The 17,695-nt window shown below is 29.0% G+C and overlaps 4 protein-coding genes across 7 annotated transcripts; 3 read left to right on the top strand and 1 right to left on the bottom strand.

Moving 5' to 3' along the window:
* Positions 1-20: 20 nt before the first annotated feature.
* Positions 21-3,493, bottom strand: LOC130665512 (U6 small nuclear RNA (adenine-(43)-N(6))-methyltransferase). The gene is made up of 4 exons (XM_057465939.1): positions 3,153-3,493; positions 2,726-3,077; positions 2,111-2,661; positions 21-2,044 (listed from the first exon to the last, which is right to left on the bottom strand). The coding sequence occupies exons 1-4, from the start codon at positions 3,255-3,257 to the stop codon at positions 1,598-1,600; spliced, it is 1,455 nt and encodes a 484-aa protein (XP_057321922.1). The 5' UTR covers positions 3,258-3,493; the 3' UTR covers positions 21-1,597.
* Positions 3,494-4,899: 1,406 nt separating this feature from the next.
* Positions 4,900-10,956, top strand: LOC130665499 (uncharacterized). 3 transcript variants are annotated; one of them, XM_057465923.1, is made up of 6 exons: positions 4,900-4,965; positions 6,041-6,430; positions 6,514-6,745; positions 6,812-10,036; positions 10,111-10,565; positions 10,655-10,956. In XM_057465923.1, exons 2-6 carry the CDS (start codon positions 6,195-6,197, stop codon positions 10,803-10,805), a joined length of 4,299 nt encoding a protein of 1,432 aa, XP_057321906.1. In that variant the 5' UTR covers positions 4,900-4,965; positions 6,041-6,194; the 3' UTR covers positions 10,806-10,956. The 3 variants fall into 3 exon arrangements, with proteins under 3 accessions (XP_057321906.1, XP_057321904.1, XP_057321905.1); XM_057465921.1 differs by lacking the exon at positions 4,900-4,965 and adding an exon at positions 5,245-5,409; XM_057465922.1 differs by lacking the exon at positions 4,900-4,965 and adding an exon at positions 5,245-5,493.
* A 263-nt stretch (positions 10,957-11,219) lies between these two features.
* On the top strand, positions 11,220-12,826 carry LOC130665514 (aquaporin-11). Of its 2 annotated transcripts, none has more exons than XM_057465945.1 (5): positions 11,220-11,363; positions 11,626-11,873; positions 11,937-12,211; positions 12,271-12,409; positions 12,490-12,826. In XM_057465945.1, exons 2-5 carry the CDS (start codon positions 11,693-11,695, stop codon positions 12,684-12,686), a joined length of 792 nt encoding a protein of 263 aa, XP_057321928.1. In that variant the 5' UTR covers positions 11,220-11,363; positions 11,626-11,692; the 3' UTR covers positions 12,687-12,826. The 2 variants fall into 2 exon arrangements, with proteins under 2 accessions (XP_057321928.1, XP_057321929.1); XM_057465946.1 differs by having other exon boundaries at positions 11,246-11,363; positions 11,622-11,873.
* Positions 12,827-12,989: 163 nt separating this feature from the next.
* Positions 12,990-17,560, top strand: LOC130665503 (1-phosphatidylinositol 4,5-bisphosphate phosphodiesterase-like). Its single transcript, XM_057465927.1, has 17 exons — positions 12,990-13,233; positions 13,323-13,523; positions 13,588-13,667; positions 13,744-13,879; positions 13,942-14,042; positions 14,118-14,284; positions 14,349-14,559; positions 14,635-14,893; positions 14,967-15,324; positions 15,394-15,755; positions 15,831-16,029; positions 16,090-16,260; positions 16,330-16,461; positions 16,526-16,700; positions 16,755-16,958; positions 17,025-17,271; positions 17,336-17,560. Exons 1-17 carry the CDS (start codon positions 13,063-13,065, stop codon positions 17,402-17,404), a joined length of 3,243 nt encoding a protein of 1,080 aa, XP_057321910.1. The 5' UTR covers positions 12,990-13,062; the 3' UTR covers positions 17,405-17,560.
* The last annotated feature ends 135 nt before the right edge of the window (positions 17,561-17,695 follow it).

Here is a 17,695-nt window from a genome sequence, read left to right as displayed (position 1 = left end):
TAAAAGCTTTTTGTTTTTTTTTCTTTTCTTTTCTATTACATATACCAGTATATACAACGTTGTTATAATTACCGTACTACGATAATATTTTATTATTATTATTACAATTACAATTATCGATAATAATTATTTTACTTATGAATTTTGCTCATCGAGCTAATAAGAACAGGTGATGAAAGCCAAAGATTAGCTCCTCAATATTACAGCGAGATTTATAAAATAATAATAATAATTAAGGTGGCACATAAGATTTTAAAATTTGAATTTAAAAAATGCGGCTGAAAGATAGGAAGTATCTTTATTACTTTTTATCCTAATACTTGTAGTTATTGACTTTGTAAATAATTTTTCGATGAACAAAAAATGTTAGTTCATGTTATCGTCATTCAAAATGAGATTATTGGACATTTAAAAAAAAAACTTAACATGCATGCTGCGAATATATATATATATTTTTTTTCGTAGCATTTAAATAGATTATTTGTTTCTGTTAAACATGAATTATTTTTTAGAATGTTTTTGTTATTGCTTTTATTATATAATTAAAAACGAGTCGTGCCACTGAACCTGTGTCTCGTAAGACAGAGGAAGAAAAAATAGTCACTATGCATTGCATATTGAGTATGTTTATAACTGTTGATCTATTGGCGTTCACTATTCAAATAAAACAACGTGTTCAATTGATTAGATAATATATAATCTAACTAATAATTAATAAAACAATAATGAACGAGTAAACGCTGCAAGTATGTTTATTACTATTATTTTTTTTTAACGTGTGGTTGATGATTTATTATTATTTTACGCATGTTTATTTCTAATCTGTTGAAAACATGGGTGCTTAGTTGAATAGTTATTTTTTTTTTTTTATAAACTAAAAATATACCAATTTTAAATATTTCATTGTAAGTGCTTCCAAATCAATGACGTATCAAGCACCTTTTACGTAAAACGATTAAAAATTAATAAAACAAATCTTCTGTGCCGTTAATTGTATTGTTACGTTTAGATTTATAATGGAAGCATGAGTGATTAGTATGATAAAATTAGGATTGCGATATAAATTGTCATTTGATTATATAGATTACATCATAAGTTAACGTACATGAAAGAAAACGATATACTTTAGAAATGCTTATAGGATGTAAAATTATCAAGTTTTTTTTATTATTAATTTTAATTTTTTTTCTGCTGTCGAATTTTAATGCCGTAGAACAAAACTTGAACTCGATTGTTTTATTTTTTTTTTTTTTTAAGTTTGAATAAGTAAAAAAAAATACATAATCATTGTTTGCTTGATTCCCGTGATTTTTCTTACATAGAAGCGTATCTAATACTGTTGCATCGAGCAATAAATTATTTTGTTGGTAGAGATATATAATAATAATAATAAAAAAACAAATATTAAACAATAAGGAATAAATAATTATAAAAGTTAAATACATGTATGATTTGTTAACTATTTGTTGTATAATTTGATATTGAAAAGAAAGAAAGAAAAAAAACCAAACATTCAAATAAGTTAAATAAACCATCATTTTGTATACAACATAAAAAAAAAACACAATTTATTGTTATTATTTACTAATTCGTCTATTTAATTTTTTTTTCTTTTCTTTGGTAATTTTTTAACAATTTGTTTATTTTGTTTTTGAAATTCTCGTATACTAAATTTATTAAGTAAACACTGTTTAAAAGACTCCAAAGCATTTTTTCCACCCTCGCCTTCATTTAAAATCATTGAAATTTTAACACCATTATTATTATCACTATCATCCTCATTAAGTGAATTGCTAACGGCAAGATTGAATTTAAGATAAATTTTATTATCAGATTTCGTTGAATCAATTGTTGAAGATTCCTGAAAATCATTCGCTGTGGAAGGTTGATCTTTATCATCAACACGTGGTCGTTTGTACTCAACTGAATTTAATTGCATTTCCATACGTCGTTTTCTTCTGGCATGGACCCAATTATTTTTATAAGCACATAATTCATACATGGAACCATTAAAATCTTCCAACTTCAATTCCTTTATTTCAATCTATAAAAATAATATTTAAAGTATAAAATTATTCATTTTATTAATAAGTAATTAAAAAATAACTACTTGTAACTCATTAATCCACTGTTTCAGTCCAGTTGTTACGTCATTTATAGTTTTAAATTTATTGTTAAAAGGAAACAACAATTCCGTAGAAAAATAATCTTTTGATTTATCAGTGTTAGACTCTTTCATTCTTATAACTGGAGCTTTTGATAAATCTAATTCATCTTTGGGTATCAGAGACCAAGCTAGACCCCATCTTTTAGTATTACCCTGACAAAATTCAGTCCACGTAAAATTATAAATATTTTTTTTTCTCAATTCAGATTTACAGTATGCTAAGCTACTCTTTTGACCCAACATTGTTGTATATATTTTTATTTTTTCCTTCAGTTCAATACTCGCGTCAATCATTTGAGAAACAAAAAATTTCTCACCACCAGTAACAGATAATTCAATATCGTGTCCTGTTTTGGCATTTGTTGGTGGTAAGCGTTTTTCTTTTTTCTCAGTATTGTCATCATCAAAAAACGGAGGATTACACATTGTAAAAGAGTATGATTCTTCATCTGTCATTATACCTTTTAATAAAACATTATTTTGAACTCTAATCACTGAAACAAAGTACATAATTTATAAAAGGCATTAATTAAATGTTAAATAAATATGAACCAGTACCTTTTATCAAGTGATCTAACTTATTTCGTTGGATATTTTCAACAGCTGATGATACACTCAGTGCATCAATATCTGTACCAATCATTTTCCAATTATTTATTTTAGCACAGAGCAATGAATAAATTCCAATAGCTCCAGTACCAATATCTATTCCAGATACTTGACTAATTCCAGAAAAATTCATTAAATCTTCAATCCATAAAATATAATTAAGACGAAGTGTCAAAGCTGGTACGAGTTTCTCTGTCGGAATATTGACATCAAGATCAAAGTCATGCTTCAGCAAAGTTTTTGTCAACACAGCAAGACTTTCTCTGTTATTAAAATTGAACTGCAACTTTCCTGATAAATTCTAAATAATTATAAATTATAATTTCTCATATCTTTATTTTTAACGAATGATAAATAATAAAAACTGTCAACTTACTACAGATACATGTTGTTGAAATTCAGGATAAAGATCAGCAAGTTGTTTAAAATTCGGCGGTACTTTGTACTTATTTCTTGGATGTATGAATTTTTTTAGAGACATTGTTTTTAAACGTGTTATTGTTTCTATTCAAAACAATGTGACAAACAGCTGATTTCCTAAAATAATTTGGTCTTTTTTATCGACTTTAGATACCATCAAATAATCATAAAAATTTAATTTTCCCGCGCTTTTTCTCGAGAATTCTTCAAGTCCGATCGAGTAAAATAAATACAAGAATGATTTTACCGAGTGAAATATTGAAGTTAAAACGTTTTCCCTCCATAATTGTGGTTGTTATTACGATTACGACACTTTGTTGCACCGGCATAGCGTCTAAATCAAAATTACAAACAAAATAAAGTTCTCTATAAAACAATCGCATTACTTATTTTTAATATTGTGGTATAATTTCATTGTAAAATAAGGTAATAATTATCAGAATAAATATTAATTTATAAGTAAGAAAAACTTTAGATTCACATTTTAAAATTAAGGTTATCAAAACTTAGCATAGATGATTAAGTCATGGGTATTTTTGATAAAATTACTAAATATTATAATTTTTTATCAAAAAAATAGATAAAATAATGCCGCCGAAGGATTTGGATTTAGAAGATAATGAGGAAATTCTCTTTTACGTAAAGAAAAAAGTTGATAATCCATTTTCGACAAAAGTTAAACACCAAGTAAATGGCAACATTGTAAAAATGCTTGTCATTTTGGTTGATGGAGTGCAGAGATTAATAACTTTGGACACATCCAGTAGTCAAGAGTACACTGTTAATGATCTTCTCGAATCTGTTGATATTCCATTTACCAATGACTTGTATATTTCCTTAGTGGAACCTAATCAACTGAATGTTAATTACATCGTCGAGGTTCAAAAACGAGAAGATTGTCCAAGAAATCGCCATAATTATCGTCCCAGATCTCCAGAATTTTAGCATCGATTACATAATTTCTAAGTAAAATCCTTCATATATACATATATAAAACTTTTTATAATGTTGAGATATATTTTATATCTATATTTTATAATTACAATAAGTATTATTAAATTGTTAATTCAATTCATAAATAATAAATAAAATTAATATGTATTGCTAAAAAAAAATACTTGTGCCATAGTTACACTCTAAATTATTATCAATTGAGAAGTTGAACCAACGTCTGTTCGATTTTATCGACTGAGTGAAGTAACACACTTCACTTTTGAATTTTTCCCGCATCTTTTGTATCTAATATCCAATAAATTAGTTTATTACAGCTTTTATTAATCAACAACAATTTTGAAAAAATATAACAAGTCCAACTGTTATCTTGACATTTGAACTCTGTTTACTCAACTGTTAAAGTCATCAATACGCGCATAATTTGACATAAATCCAAAACAAACAACAATTAGTCGATTAAAAAAATTGATTATCATTTTTCAACAATAAACACTATCTTAGATTTAGTAAACATAAATATTAAAAATTAGATGAACGCTTGGTCGTATTAAGTGATAAAAAGTTAATATATATATTTATAATTGACATATCTATAAAGAATTTGTGTGATATTAAATAATAAAGCAAAGATAAAATTGTAAACAAAACTACAAGTCCGATAGAGTGCAGAAATATCGGCGATTTTATCGATAGAGTGTGAATATGAAATTTGAAATTTTCCCGCCTCGCGAAGCTTAACCAAAAGAACACGTGGTCGCAGGCCGACGTACAATACTGAAATGAAACCCAAATTGATACTCATCAGCAGTCCACAGGTACGTTTATCTAACGATATTTACTTACTATTATTAATTATAAATAATTTAAATCATTTAAATATAAACTACTAGTTATTAATCTGTTGTAAATAAATATAAAAGTATTTGAAAGTTGTATTTAAAAGATATATTTAACGGAAGCATTAGTTACGGCGTATGATGTATGATGACGATGCATTGGCGTAATCTCAAGCTTTATATATATATATATATATATATATATATATATATATATATATATATATTGTATGTGTGAGTTGAGTGTATAAGTATACATTGTAGTACTAGTTGGATCTTTGGTTTCGCTTCGTGTTTTATGGCTTTTATTTATCGTGTAAATCGTGTAAAATGGCGAGATAAAATTGTTATTTATCATAAATATTTATTAAATTTTATTGATACGTTATTTTATTATACAGAAATTATGACTAACACTAACGAGTATGTATTATTTAAATATTAATAAAGTTACTCTTTAATGTAGTTATTATGAAAAGAGAGATAGTGTCTGATTAGCCGACATTCGTGAGTAACTCCAACTAATAATACAGTTGATAGTTTTTTTTTATAAAATTTAGGTTTCAGATAAAGCACGACTTTATTGTCGTAACCATGCATCTATTGATAATTGTGCCAGACATTTAGTAGCATCGGGTGCTGAGTTTTTTTTTTCTTTTTATTTGTAAATGGACCTGATGGTATAGTTCGCATGAAGATGTAGAGAAAAAAAAATTATTTTACCGCGCCGCTCCCACCGTCAAGGAGGTTATGAGCCTTTTATATTATTTCCCATCCCCGCGAGCAACGTTTTTAATATTAACAGTTTTTTTTATACAAATATATGTTTGTTAATAATTAAATAGTAGTTATTTAATTAATTGCTTATTTATACCTCACATTACCATACAGTCATCAGCAGTATGTGTGTAATAAAAAATACATTTATGTATGCGTGTGTGTGTTGATCTTTATGTTAATAATATAATTATTATAATAATGCATGGTTAGTTAATAAATAAATTAATTATAACACTAATAAATAAAAAATAAAAGAGTGTACGGATTTTAACAGGTGAAATGGTGATGACAAGTGAATGGACAGATGATTATTAAATAATAATAATAATAATAGTAATAATAATTGAGAGTTGAAAAATAATAAAAAGAGGATTATAAAAAAGTTGAAAAGAGGAGTTGATAATTGATATTTGTGTGTGTGTAGTACTATGGCACATTATAATTTTGTTACTGATAATGGTTTACCGATTATGATTGAAGATGGCCAGCAATTGTGTACGGTTGATGGTCAACGTTATTTAGTATTTCAAAACGTAAATAATGGTGTTAATAATGGTAATCAAAATAACGTGGTAACTTATTCGACATTTAATGAATCTGAACCAACGGTTTATTCACATCAAGCACTTATTGGAACACAAAGTTCTGCAGCACTTGACAACGGGTATGAAATTACATCATTTTTACTATTATAATTTTTATATTTTTTACTCATTTGTTTATTTATTTGTTGTTTTTTTGTTACAGTCAAAACGTATATATTTTAGAAACTGGAGAAATAGCCGTACAACCAAGTACATTTAAAACCGAACCCACGCCAACTTTAATTTCAGTTGGAGACAATATACCGAAAATCGTCAAAGGTACTCCTAAAGTATCTGTAAATAACCCGAATGAAAAAAAAAATAATCAGTGGATTGTGACATCTAATTGTAGTAAAACTCCATCTCTGACGATGAATAATCAAACACAAAAAAATGTAAGTTTTATTTTATTATTATTTATTTTTATTAAATTAATTTTTTATTATTTTTATTTTTTAAAGGCTGCTGCATTAGCTCATCTAGAACAAGGCAGAATGCCAAAGCCTAGAAGTAGATTTCCATCCCCAGCTGCATCGATATCAGGATCGGATACAGTAAATATAAGTCAAAACATATTAGCGTCATCGACACCACGGCATCCATCAACTCAAACATTACGGCTAACAAATATTGCACCAAATGCAGTTGTTGGTCCACCAAAACCAACAGCTCGTCCACCAATACGTGGTGACAACATGGTGCCACGCCGAGGAGGTTTACCAAGAGCTGGTACTCCACGTCATTCAACTCCAGTACGTCAGTACATGGATTGTTTAAGCGAGAGAATAAAAAGCGCACGAATCCCACGTATGCCACAGCCTCATCCCCATCAACAACAGCAGCAGCAGCAACAGCAGCTTCGTCAATTACAGCAAAAGCAACAACAACAACAACAACAACAACATCAACAACAACCACAACAACACCCGACTATATCACCTCAACAATTTATGACTATCAATAACTCTATCAAACGGCCAGTAATGACCCAAACTAGGCCACGTGTACCAATGACTCCGACAAAACAAGTGACTCAACACCAAAGACCTTTACCTCCATGTCCATCAACTCCGGACTCAAGCCCTGAAAAAATGGAACAGAGTTGTCCTAGTACACCTGAAAGATCAGGAGACTCATTCACTGAACAAATATCACCGGCTGACAATGACACTGGTTCTGAAAGTTTCGTTTATTTACAAAGAACGATAAAAGATCCAGCTACAGCTATTGTTCAGCAACAAGTTACTGGTAGTACTGTTAAAATGTTGGTTGTATTGGCTAGTGGAGAGCAGCGATTAATAACATTTGATATACCCGCTGAAGAGTGTACAGTACAAGATCTTCTTGAACAAATAAACATTCCATTTAATGGTCAAACAATAGTATCATTGGTTACCGACGCCGCCTTAAATATAAATTATATTGTTGAAAGTGAAGCTGGTGTTATTCACACAATGCATGATACTTCAGATCCTTCAGAATCACAGTCTGAAAATCTTCAATCAAATATTCAGGTGTCTGATGATAATAGTAATTCTAACCAACAAGAAGAGCCAAAATATATTGAAGGTAAAAGTACATTATGTCCTTACTGTGGTACCTATTCATTTGATTTTAATCGATGTTACAAATGTAAAAAATCATTGCCAAGTGATTCACGTCCAATAGCAATGGCACAAGCACCAAGTCAACGTAAAAAAGAAATGGTAGCTGTTGAAAATTTTTATAAAAAAAGAAATGAAATTAATAAATTTGATCGTGGTGATTTAGTACCACGTAAACGTGGAAGACCACCTCGTGGACCAACAATACCAACTGGAACAATAATAAATAAAATAAAACAAATAAAAGAACCAGAGTGTTTGACGCTTTCCTCGGATGATGATGATGATGACGAAGATGGTAATAGTTCACGTAAAAAAACAACAGCCCAACATAGTAAATCATCAGTCGCTAATTCAAACACTAGTAATAGTAGTACGACAAATGATGAAATTGATTTGATATCTGAAAAAGAACCAGTCATTACAAATAATCAAATTCAAGTTCAATTTCAAATTCCACTTCAGGATCAAGATCAAGACCAACAATTATTACAAAATAATTCGGAATTTAGTTTACGTGATGACAAAAATAATGGTGAAAGTTTAATGGATGAGGATAATAATTTACAGAATAAAATTGAAACTTCATTTGTATGTCGTACTGTAAGAATAGGTTCATATAAATATGTACCACGTGAAAAAATAATTTTAAATAAACATGGATTAAAATTAGTAGTACCACTGCTTGAGGATCAGAATCAATGTGTTACAATAAATGTTAAAATAAATGAAATTGTTAAAGTATTGATACATTTTGGTAAAGCAATGCCGGTATTATTTTTTTACACTAGTCCAAATTGTGGAGCAAATATACGTGAGCTATTGGGTATGCAAGATTCAAAAGGTCCATATTATGATCCTGCTGGTAAAGATCAAACACACAAGAGAATAACACTATTACCTGAAAAAATATCTGAGGAGGCTAAAAATATTTGTAAGTTTATTTTTCCATTGGGATCGAAAATGGAGGATTTAAATGGCAAGGAAGCAAATGATATTCTTGTACGTGCATCACCAAAAGATAATTCACAGATGCAATTGATGATTAAAAAACAAACAGTAGCAGGATTATCATCATCCTCGTCGTCGTCAACAGCAATAAATAATAGTAATATTGTAAATGGTCGTCCTAATGATCGTGTTGTTCAAAAATTAACTGTTTATCCACCACCGCCAGCTAAAAGTGGAATAGCAATTAATACTGAAGATTATTCTTGTCTTGGTGAAGATCAATTTTTAAATGACGTAATAATAGACTTTTATTTAAAATATTTAACACTTGAAGTACTGTCAGAAGAGGATCAAAATCGTACCCATGTGTTTAGTTCATATTTTTATAAACGTTTAACAAGTCGTCATGCTCAATCAGCAGATACTACGAATTCTGTATCACCAGCAGCAAAACGTCATGCTCGTGTACAAAAATGGACTAAAAATGTTAATATTTTTGAAAAAGATTTTGTAATAATTCCAATAAATGAGCATGCTCATTGGTTTTTGGCAATTATTTGTTATCCAGGACTTGTTGGTACCATTTTACCTTCACATGTAATCACTAAAGAACCTGATACTAAAAAATTAAAAAAAAATAAAGAACTTAAAGTTCAGACATTGACTATTGGAAGTACAACAATAACACCTGTTGCTACAACAACAACAATAACAATTGATCAAGCTGATGAAGATTCTGAGAGAGATGAAGCTGAGGGAGATGAAGATGAATTAGATATGGACAGTGAGGACGACGAGGAATCAAGTGACGCTGCTGAGGGTGATTCTGCTACTTCTGTTTCTATAACTCCTGTTGAAAAACCATCATCACCGGTTGTTTCATCCGAACCTGACGAAGAGCCATTTAGGTCGCCCTGTATTTTAATTTTTGATTCACTCAAGGGTGCAAGTCGTTCTCGTGTCGTTGCAACCCTGCGTGATTACTTGAGTTGCGAGTATCAAGCGAAACTTGGTAAAGAAAAAGTATTTTCTAAAGATACTATAAAAGGTGCATGTCCAAAGGTACCACAACAATCTAATTTTACCGACTGTGGACTTTATTTATTACAATATGTTGAAAGTTTCTTCAAGGTATATATTTATATTTTTTTTTTAAGTATATTGTTATTTAAATTTAAATTTATTTATAATTTTAATTGTTATAGGACCCAATAAAGAATTACACAATACCAATAAAAACTCTTAAAAATTGGTTTGAAGAAATAGTAGTGACGAGAAAACGTGAAGAATTATCAAATCTTCTAATAAAATTAATGAATGACACTAAAGGTGACAAAAATATTATTTTGCCGAGTGTTCAGTTTCCAACGCAAGACGGCAAACTAAAACCCAAGTCTGAAAATTCGGAAAAATCTGATCTTAAAACTCCAAAGACCGAGAGTGAGGCTAAAAGAAATAAAGTTGAAGATGAACAATCATCAAACAATATAAATAATAACAATCAACAACAACAGCAGCAGCAGCATCAACAATCCCAAAATGATTCACAAGAATTAACACCTCGTAAAACACTTTTTACACTTGTACCATATTCATCGGCTTCAAGTACCAGTTCCGGAGAACTTAATTCTGTTGAAATGCTTCTTGATATTAAATCCAAGTATGTCAAGTCATAATTATTTAATTAAATAAGTAAATGTTTAATATTAAAATAAATTTATTATTATTATTTTTTTTTTAATAAAATAGACCAACTCCAAATACAAACACGGCTATATTAAGAAGTAAACGGATTCCAAGGTTAATGCAAAAAGAACCAGACACACAAGATACAGCAGCAATCACACCACCAATTCCTGTTAAAAAGCACAAGGGTGATTCTTTGGATTCTTGTAAATAATATTAAATATTAAATGACATTATTATTTGTTTTTCTTTACCTTTTTTTTATATTGTCAATGTCAAGTGAGTTACTTTTAAGCTATAATTCGTCATCATTAAAATAATATACAAATTTATTAATTGTAAAAGTATGTAGTTAGTACTTGATAATTGAGAATAAATCTCAATTAATAAGACTTTAATAATTATTATTATTATTAATATTAATATTATTATTATAATAATATACGATTTATAATAAAAAACAAAAAAAAACAAAACAATGATTGCAATGACAAGGTTTTTCCTATATATCAGATCAGACAATTACGTCAATGTTATTTATAGTATTAAATGATTTGGCAGACTAAATTGCAAGTGTCTTTGCTTGTCTAGTTTACCTTCACTGATATTTGCCAAAAGTACCTCTGTCTCTTTTATTTTTATTCCCACTAAATGTTTAAATATTTTTAAAAAATACTTAAATTTGTTTTCAAGATCATGCTCAGTATTTGATTGTTTGTTACCGGTTACACACTTTAATTATATCATAAAGAAAGTTTATAAAATACCACCTGTAAGTTTTTTATCATGGCTATTTGATAATAAATGCATGAGTTTTATTATTATTGTTATTAGTATTCACTCCATTGCGTTACGCAATTCGAATTAATAAGCTAGTCAATTTTAATTTTATAGTCTAGTGCTGAATAGTCACAGCTTTTATTTAATCAGCTCCAAGCCTATAGCAGACTGGTTTATTTATATTTACAATTGTTTAATTGACACTAATTAACCGTTTGTTTTTATTTATTATTATTTTATTTAAAATGAGTTAGAGTTTGAGAAGAGAAAAAAAAATAGAGGGCAAGTGACAAGATATAATAAGCGTAGAGAGAAAGAGTAATGGGAGCGTCATTTATTGCCTTGGCCGTTTCAACACTTTACATTGTCCTGACGAGTTTGTTGGCGTATTGGGCTAGAAGATATGCTAAATTTTATACACAAAGGCCTTTTTTACGAGCGTTATTTCTCGAGGGTATAGCCACTGCTGAATTATGTGGGGCTTGTTTCGAACTTATTATAAGTATGTATAAATAAATAACTTTGGTTTTTTTTTAAATTACCATTAAAATTTATTTAAAAATAGTTGCTGACAATTGGGGAGTGTCGATGTATGCAATTTATTTGTTTGTGTTGACCGTATGGTGGTCAATGGTCTGGGAAGACGCAACCGCTTGTCCTTATACTCATTTAGAAGAATTAGTTGAGGGTAAAAAATCTTTACGAGACGCTTTTCTATTAATTTGGGCAGAGCTTGTCGGTGGTCTGGCTATTTTCAGATATGTCCAATTACTTTGGGCACTGGAGATCGTATCTACTCACAAGAACCGAGCGTTTGATGATTGTTCAACTGATTTACAAGTACATTGCGATATTTTAAATAATTAATACTTTGAAATTAATATTCGTAAATTATTTAGGTACCAGTAATTATTGGAGCCTTTATTGAATGTATTGCAACATGTATGTGTCGGGTCGTATCCCGTGGTCTAGGTGAATTAAATTCTAAACTCGGTTCTATTATTGATGCATTTGTTGGCACTACTCTTGTGGTCGCAGGTTTGTTATTCTAATTATTTATTTATTAATTTATTTATTGCAGCAAGTACAGTTTATTAATCAATTATTTTGTTAAACAGCTTTCAACTACTCAGGTGGATACTTTAATCCTGCTTTAGCGACTTCACTAAAATACGGCTGTCTCGGTAGCACGTTCATGGAACACGTGATTGTTTATTGGATCGGTGCATGTGCTGGTTCTATAGCATCCTTACGAGTCTACCAATTGCCAATTATTCAAAATTATCTTCAAAGGCTCAAAAATAAATCTGATTAAAGCACAATATTATTTATTAATTAGTTTTAAGTGTACAGACAATAATTTAGATAATTTTTTAAATTATATTGTAAATAAAAGTATTAATAGGGCTTCCATGTAAATTGTAAATGATAATAAAAAATAATCAAAAATTTTAATTATTTATTTATTTATTATTAGTTCATTAGGTCAGTAATAGATTAATAGTATATATAATAATAATATAAAGTTTGTAATTCAATAAAAGCGGATTACCTTTAATTTAATTTTAAGAAAATAATAAAATGTTGAAGCGCTTCTTTGGTTCATTGTGTCACCGACCTTCGATTATTAAATGTCATTTTTATAAATCATTTTTTTTTTTTTTATGTTATTGTTAATATTTTTATAAAAAATGACAAAGAAATTTGAATATAATTGGCGTATTGACGTCCCGGATTATTTACAAACCGGCGGTACATTTGATCGTTGGTTTGAAGATAAAGATAATACGGAATTTGAAGCCAGTTGTTTGTTTAAAGTCGACGAGTATGGTTTTTTTATGTATTGGAAAAGTGAGGGCAAGGTAAAAACAATAAAAATTTAATTAATATTTGTTTTTTTTACTTTAAAAGATAACAGATAGTACAATAAAGTTGATTTAATTATTATTAGGACGGTGATGTTATAGAACTGGCTCAAGTGTGTGATATTCGATACGGTGGTACGCCGAAAGATCCAAAACTTTGCAATAAATTGAGTAAACACGGAACTACTGAACAATTGAACGATAAGAGTTTAACAATATGCTCTGGTCTTGATTACACAAATATTGTTTATCAGCATATTGTTTTGGAAAATCCCGAACAGGCCAAAGTAATCAAGTATATTAACAATTTATTTATATTATTTATTTTACCAATCATTTTTTTTTCCTCAGCAATGGCAAGCAGGTTTGAGAATTATTACGCACAATACTAAAGCTAGTAATGTTTGCCCAACGACTCAATTAATGAAGCAGTAAATTTTTTTTTTTTTAATTGAATGATTAAAAAAATTTAATTTTTATTTAAATTATTTAATGCATAATTTTTAGTTGGATGAGATTATGTTTTACAGTGGATCCAAAAGGAAAAGTTCCTGTCAAAGTTATTGCAAAAACTTTTGCATCTGGAAAAACTGAAAAACTCGTGTATCAATCATTAGCAGAAATGGGATTGCCCAATGGAAAAGTATAACTCCCTCCCCTCCCTTTTATTTTAAATATTAATAATAATTTTTTATCGATATTTAGAATGATAAAATGGAAAAAGAAGCATTTACTTTAGAAAAATTTACAAAACTTTATCATAATCTCTGCCCAAGAAATGATATTGAAGAATTATTTCAGTCAATGTACGCCAGTTTAATTTATTTATTTAAATCTTTCTTAATCTTATGATTTATTTATTGTTTTAAAATGTATTTTAGAACAAAAGGGCGTGCAGAGACAATAAGTTTATCACAATTTGTACAATTTATGAATGAAAAACAACGTGATCCGACACTTAACGAAATTCTTTATCCGCTTTATAGCGAAAATCGTTGCTCAGAGATAATTAACGACTATGAATTGGATGAAACCAATAAAGCAGCTAGTAATTAATTTATATTATTTAATTATTAGTGATAAAATAACGTAAATTATGAATTTTATTATAGAAAAATTATCAAAAGATGGTTTTATACGTTATCTAATGAGCGACGAGAATGCGCCAGTATTTTTAGATAAACTGGAAGAGTGGATGGACATGGATCAGCCACTATCACATTACTATATAAATTCCAGTCATAATACTTATCTAAGTGGTCGTCAAATCGGTGGTAAAAGTACGGTTGAAATGTACAGACAAGTTCTTTTAGCTGGATGCAGGTAATTTTAATTATCAAAAAGAAGAACAAATAAAATAAAAGTCATTAAATAATTAATTGATAAATATTTTATTAGATGCGTTGAATTAGATTGTTGGGATGGTAAAGGTGAAGATGAAGAGCCAATAATAACTCACGGTAAAGCCATGTGCACGGATATTCTTTTTAAAGATGTAATTGTAGCTCTACGTGATTGCGCATTTGTCACCAGTGAATATCCTGTGATATTAAGTTTTGAAAATCACTGCTGTCTTAAACAACAATATAAATTAGCTAAATATTGTGATGACATATTGGGAGATTTATTATTAAAAGAACCACTTAAAGATTTTCCAGTAATTATTTATTTATTTATAATAATTTAAAATTATAATTACAAAAAAATTTTAAAATTAAATAATTAAAAAGTTAGAACCAGGACATCCATTGCCACCACCAAGTGCATTAAAACGAAAAATATTAATTAAAAACAAACGTCTGAAACCAGAAGTTGAAAAAGTTGAATTGGAATTATTTTTGTCTGGTAATTATGAAGCTAAAGATGAAACTGTTGAAGATCCAAATGCTCCACCTTCAGAAACACCAAAAGAACCAGAACCAGCAGCTCCTGCACCTGGTGGTGATGCACCTCCTGGTGAAGGTGGTGAAGGTGGTGAACAAGTTGCTATTGCTTACACTGGAAGTTCTATGGCTTGTCATCCGTGGCTTTCGTCAATGATTAATTATGCCCAGCCAATTAAATTTCAAGGCTTTGATAAAGCTGAACGTAATTTATAAATAAATAAATAATTAATTAATTAATATACAATATTTTAATTAATGATAATTATTGTAGAAAAAAATATTCATCATAACATGTCATCATTCTCGGAGACAGCGGCGCTAAATTATCTGAAAACGTCCGCTGTTGAATTTGTTAATTACAACAAACGCCAGATGAGTAGGATTTACCCAAAAGGAACTAGAGCTGACTCATCAAACTATATGCCTCAAGTGTTTTGGAATGCCGGCTGTCAGATGGTCGCATTGAATTTTCAAACTCCCGATTTACCCATGCAATTAAATCAAGGAAAGTTTGAATTTAATAACACAACGGGTTACTTGTTGAAACCGGAGTTTATGAGACGATCTGACAAGAGTTTTGATCCATTTGCTGAGGGTGTTGATGGTGTTATTGCTATTTCATGTTCTGTTCGAGTAATTTATTTTGCATAATAAATTATCAATAATTAAATTATTTATTTAATAAATATTATTATTAATTTATTTAAGGTAATTGCTGGACAATTTTTATCAGATAAAAAAGTTGGTACATATGTTGAAGTTGATATGTATGGTTTACCTGCTGATACTATTAAAAAAGAATTTAGAACACGTATGGTACCAGCTAATGGATTAAATCCAGTCTATAATGAAGAGCCATTTGCATTTCGTAAAGTTGTATTACCTGATTTAGCTGTACTGAGATTTGGTATTTAATTTTTTTATCATTTTAATTAAGATTTATATATTTATAGATATATTATTTTAGGTGTTTATGATGAAAGTGGAAAATTACTGGGCCAAAGAATATTACCACTAGATGGTCTTCAAGCAGGATATCGTCACATATCATTAAAAACAGAAGCTAATTTTCCTATGGCACTTCCGATGTTATTCTGTTGCATTGAAATATCTATTTACGTACCAGATGGCTTCGGAGGTACAAGAAATATATTAGTCTTAAATCTCTATACATGATAAAAATTATGATAATTATTTAATTTAATAGATTTTATGGCAATGTTATCGGATCCTGGTGCATTTGGAAAGGCTGCCGAGAAACAGGCGGAAAATATGAAAGCTATGGGTATTGAACAGACAGACGAAAAGAAACCTAAGAAAGAAGAAGGCCCCAAGTGGGGTAAATAAATAAATAAATAATTAAACTATTTAATTGATTAACTAATTAATTGAAATACTTGTAGAGGAGTTTAAACCAGAACCATTGACGATCGACTTATTGCGCAAAGACAAATCATACAAAGCTGGTAAGAAACAAAATAAAGAATTGGATACTTTGAGAAAGAAACACATGAAGGAGAGACAGACGATGCAAAAAAATCATTGCGCGGCTATTGATAAATTAATTAAAGGCAAAGAGTAAGTATCTAGTAAGTAATAGACTAATTTATTAATTATCCATTTTATTTACAGCAAGAGCGCGGTGATGGGTGATGACAATGTAAAGAAATTAGTTAAAGAACAGACAGCTCAGTGGTCGGCGATGATGGAAAAACAACGGAAAGAAGAATGGGAATTACACAAAGTTCACGTTCAAGCTGGTAAAGATGAATTTAAAAGAGTTATGGAAGCCGTTCAAGCACAGCAAGTTAAACAACTGCAAATAAAACAAGACAAGTAATTTATTAATCTGTAAAAAAAATAATAGTAATATTATTATTAATATTAATAATAATTAATTAGAGATACGAAAGAATTAAATTCAAATCAAGCTAAAGTATCAGGAGAGACTGCAAAAGAAGTGATGAATGACAAAGCCTTAAAAACTAAAGGAGACAAGGAGCGTAGGCTTCGTGAGAAAAAGCAAAATAATATTAAAAAATTTACCGAAGAAAGAAAAACACTTGGAATAAAACAAGGAAGAGAATCGGAAAAATTAAAAATTAATCATGAAAAAGCACTCGCTGATGTTGAAAAAACTGTCGAATTGGTACGTGATTATAATTAAATTTATAATAAAACACTTATGCTTATAATTATAAAATGAATTCCAGACACTGGAACGTTATAAATTAGACGCTATGGAGTACGACATTTCATCAAAGACAGAGTTCTACGTATAATTAAACATGATTAAAAGTAATAGTGTAAGTTTATCTATGTTAATAAGTGATTCATTCACTTGAAGATATATAAATATATATACTATCGATTGTATTTAATGTTTATAACTCATAAGAATAAAATTTAAATATTAAATAAAACAAATGTAGACAATACTTCCTTATTGAACTTATCAATACTTTATTTTATTTCTTTGGTTTTAATTAATAATAAAACGTAGATATGGATTAATAATAAAAATTAAATTAGTATAAACTACTGGTTTAAGATGTAATGGACAGCGTGCTTAT

This window comes from Microplitis mediator, chromosome 3 (assembly GCF_029852145.1).
Source record: "Microplitis mediator isolate UGA2020A chromosome 3, iyMicMedi2.1, whole genome shotgun sequence".
Classification (NCBI taxonomy): domain Eukaryota; kingdom Metazoa; phylum Arthropoda; class Insecta; order Hymenoptera; family Braconidae; genus Microplitis; species Microplitis mediator.
Note: the sequence above shows the minus strand (reverse complement) of the source record. Positions and strands in the feature narration are given on the sequence as shown.

Coding starts and splice junctions, on each gene's coding strand:
- LOC130665503 (XM_057465927.1), top strand. CDS start 13,063: ATGACAAAGAAATTTGAATATAATTGGCGTATTGACGTCCCGGATTAT. Junction 16,701..16,754: donor AAATTAATTAAAGGCAAAGA/GTAAGTATCTAG, acceptor TTTTATTTACAG/CAAGAGCGCGGTGATGGGTG. Junction 17,272..17,335: donor TTGAAAAAACTGTCGAATTG/GTACGTGATTAT, acceptor AATGAATTCCAG/ACACTGGAACGTTATAAATT.
- LOC130665512 (XM_057465939.1), bottom strand. CDS start 3,257: ATGTCTCTAAAAAAATTCATACATCCAAGAAATAAGTACAAAGTACCG. Junction 3,078..3,152: donor TTCAACAACATGTATCTGTA/GTAAGTTGACAG, acceptor ATAATTATTTAG/AATTTATCAGGAAAGTTGCA. Junction 2,662..2,725: donor GTTAGATCACTTGATAAAAG/GTACTGGTTCAT, acceptor ACTTTGTTTCAG/TGATTAGAGTTCAAAATAAT.
- LOC130665499 (XM_057465923.1), top strand. CDS start 6,195: ATGGCACATTATAATTTTGTTACTGATAATGGTTTACCGATTATGATT. Junction 6,746..6,811: donor ATAATCAAACACAAAAAAAT/GTAAGTTTTATT, acceptor TATTTTTTAAAG/GCTGCTGCATTAGCTCATCT. Junction 10,037..10,110: donor ATGTTGAAAGTTTCTTCAAG/GTATATATTTAT, acceptor TAATTGTTATAG/GACCCAATAAAGAATTACAC.
- LOC130665514 (XM_057465945.1), top strand. CDS start 11,693: ATGGGAGCGTCATTTATTGCCTTGGCCGTTTCAACACTTTACATTGTC. Junction 11,874..11,936: donor TTGTTTCGAACTTATTATAA/GTATGTATAAAT, acceptor ATTTAAAAATAG/TTGCTGACAATTGGGGAGTG. Junction 12,212..12,270: donor ATTGTTCAACTGATTTACAA/GTACATTGCGAT, acceptor TAAATTATTTAG/GTACCAGTAATTATTGGAGC.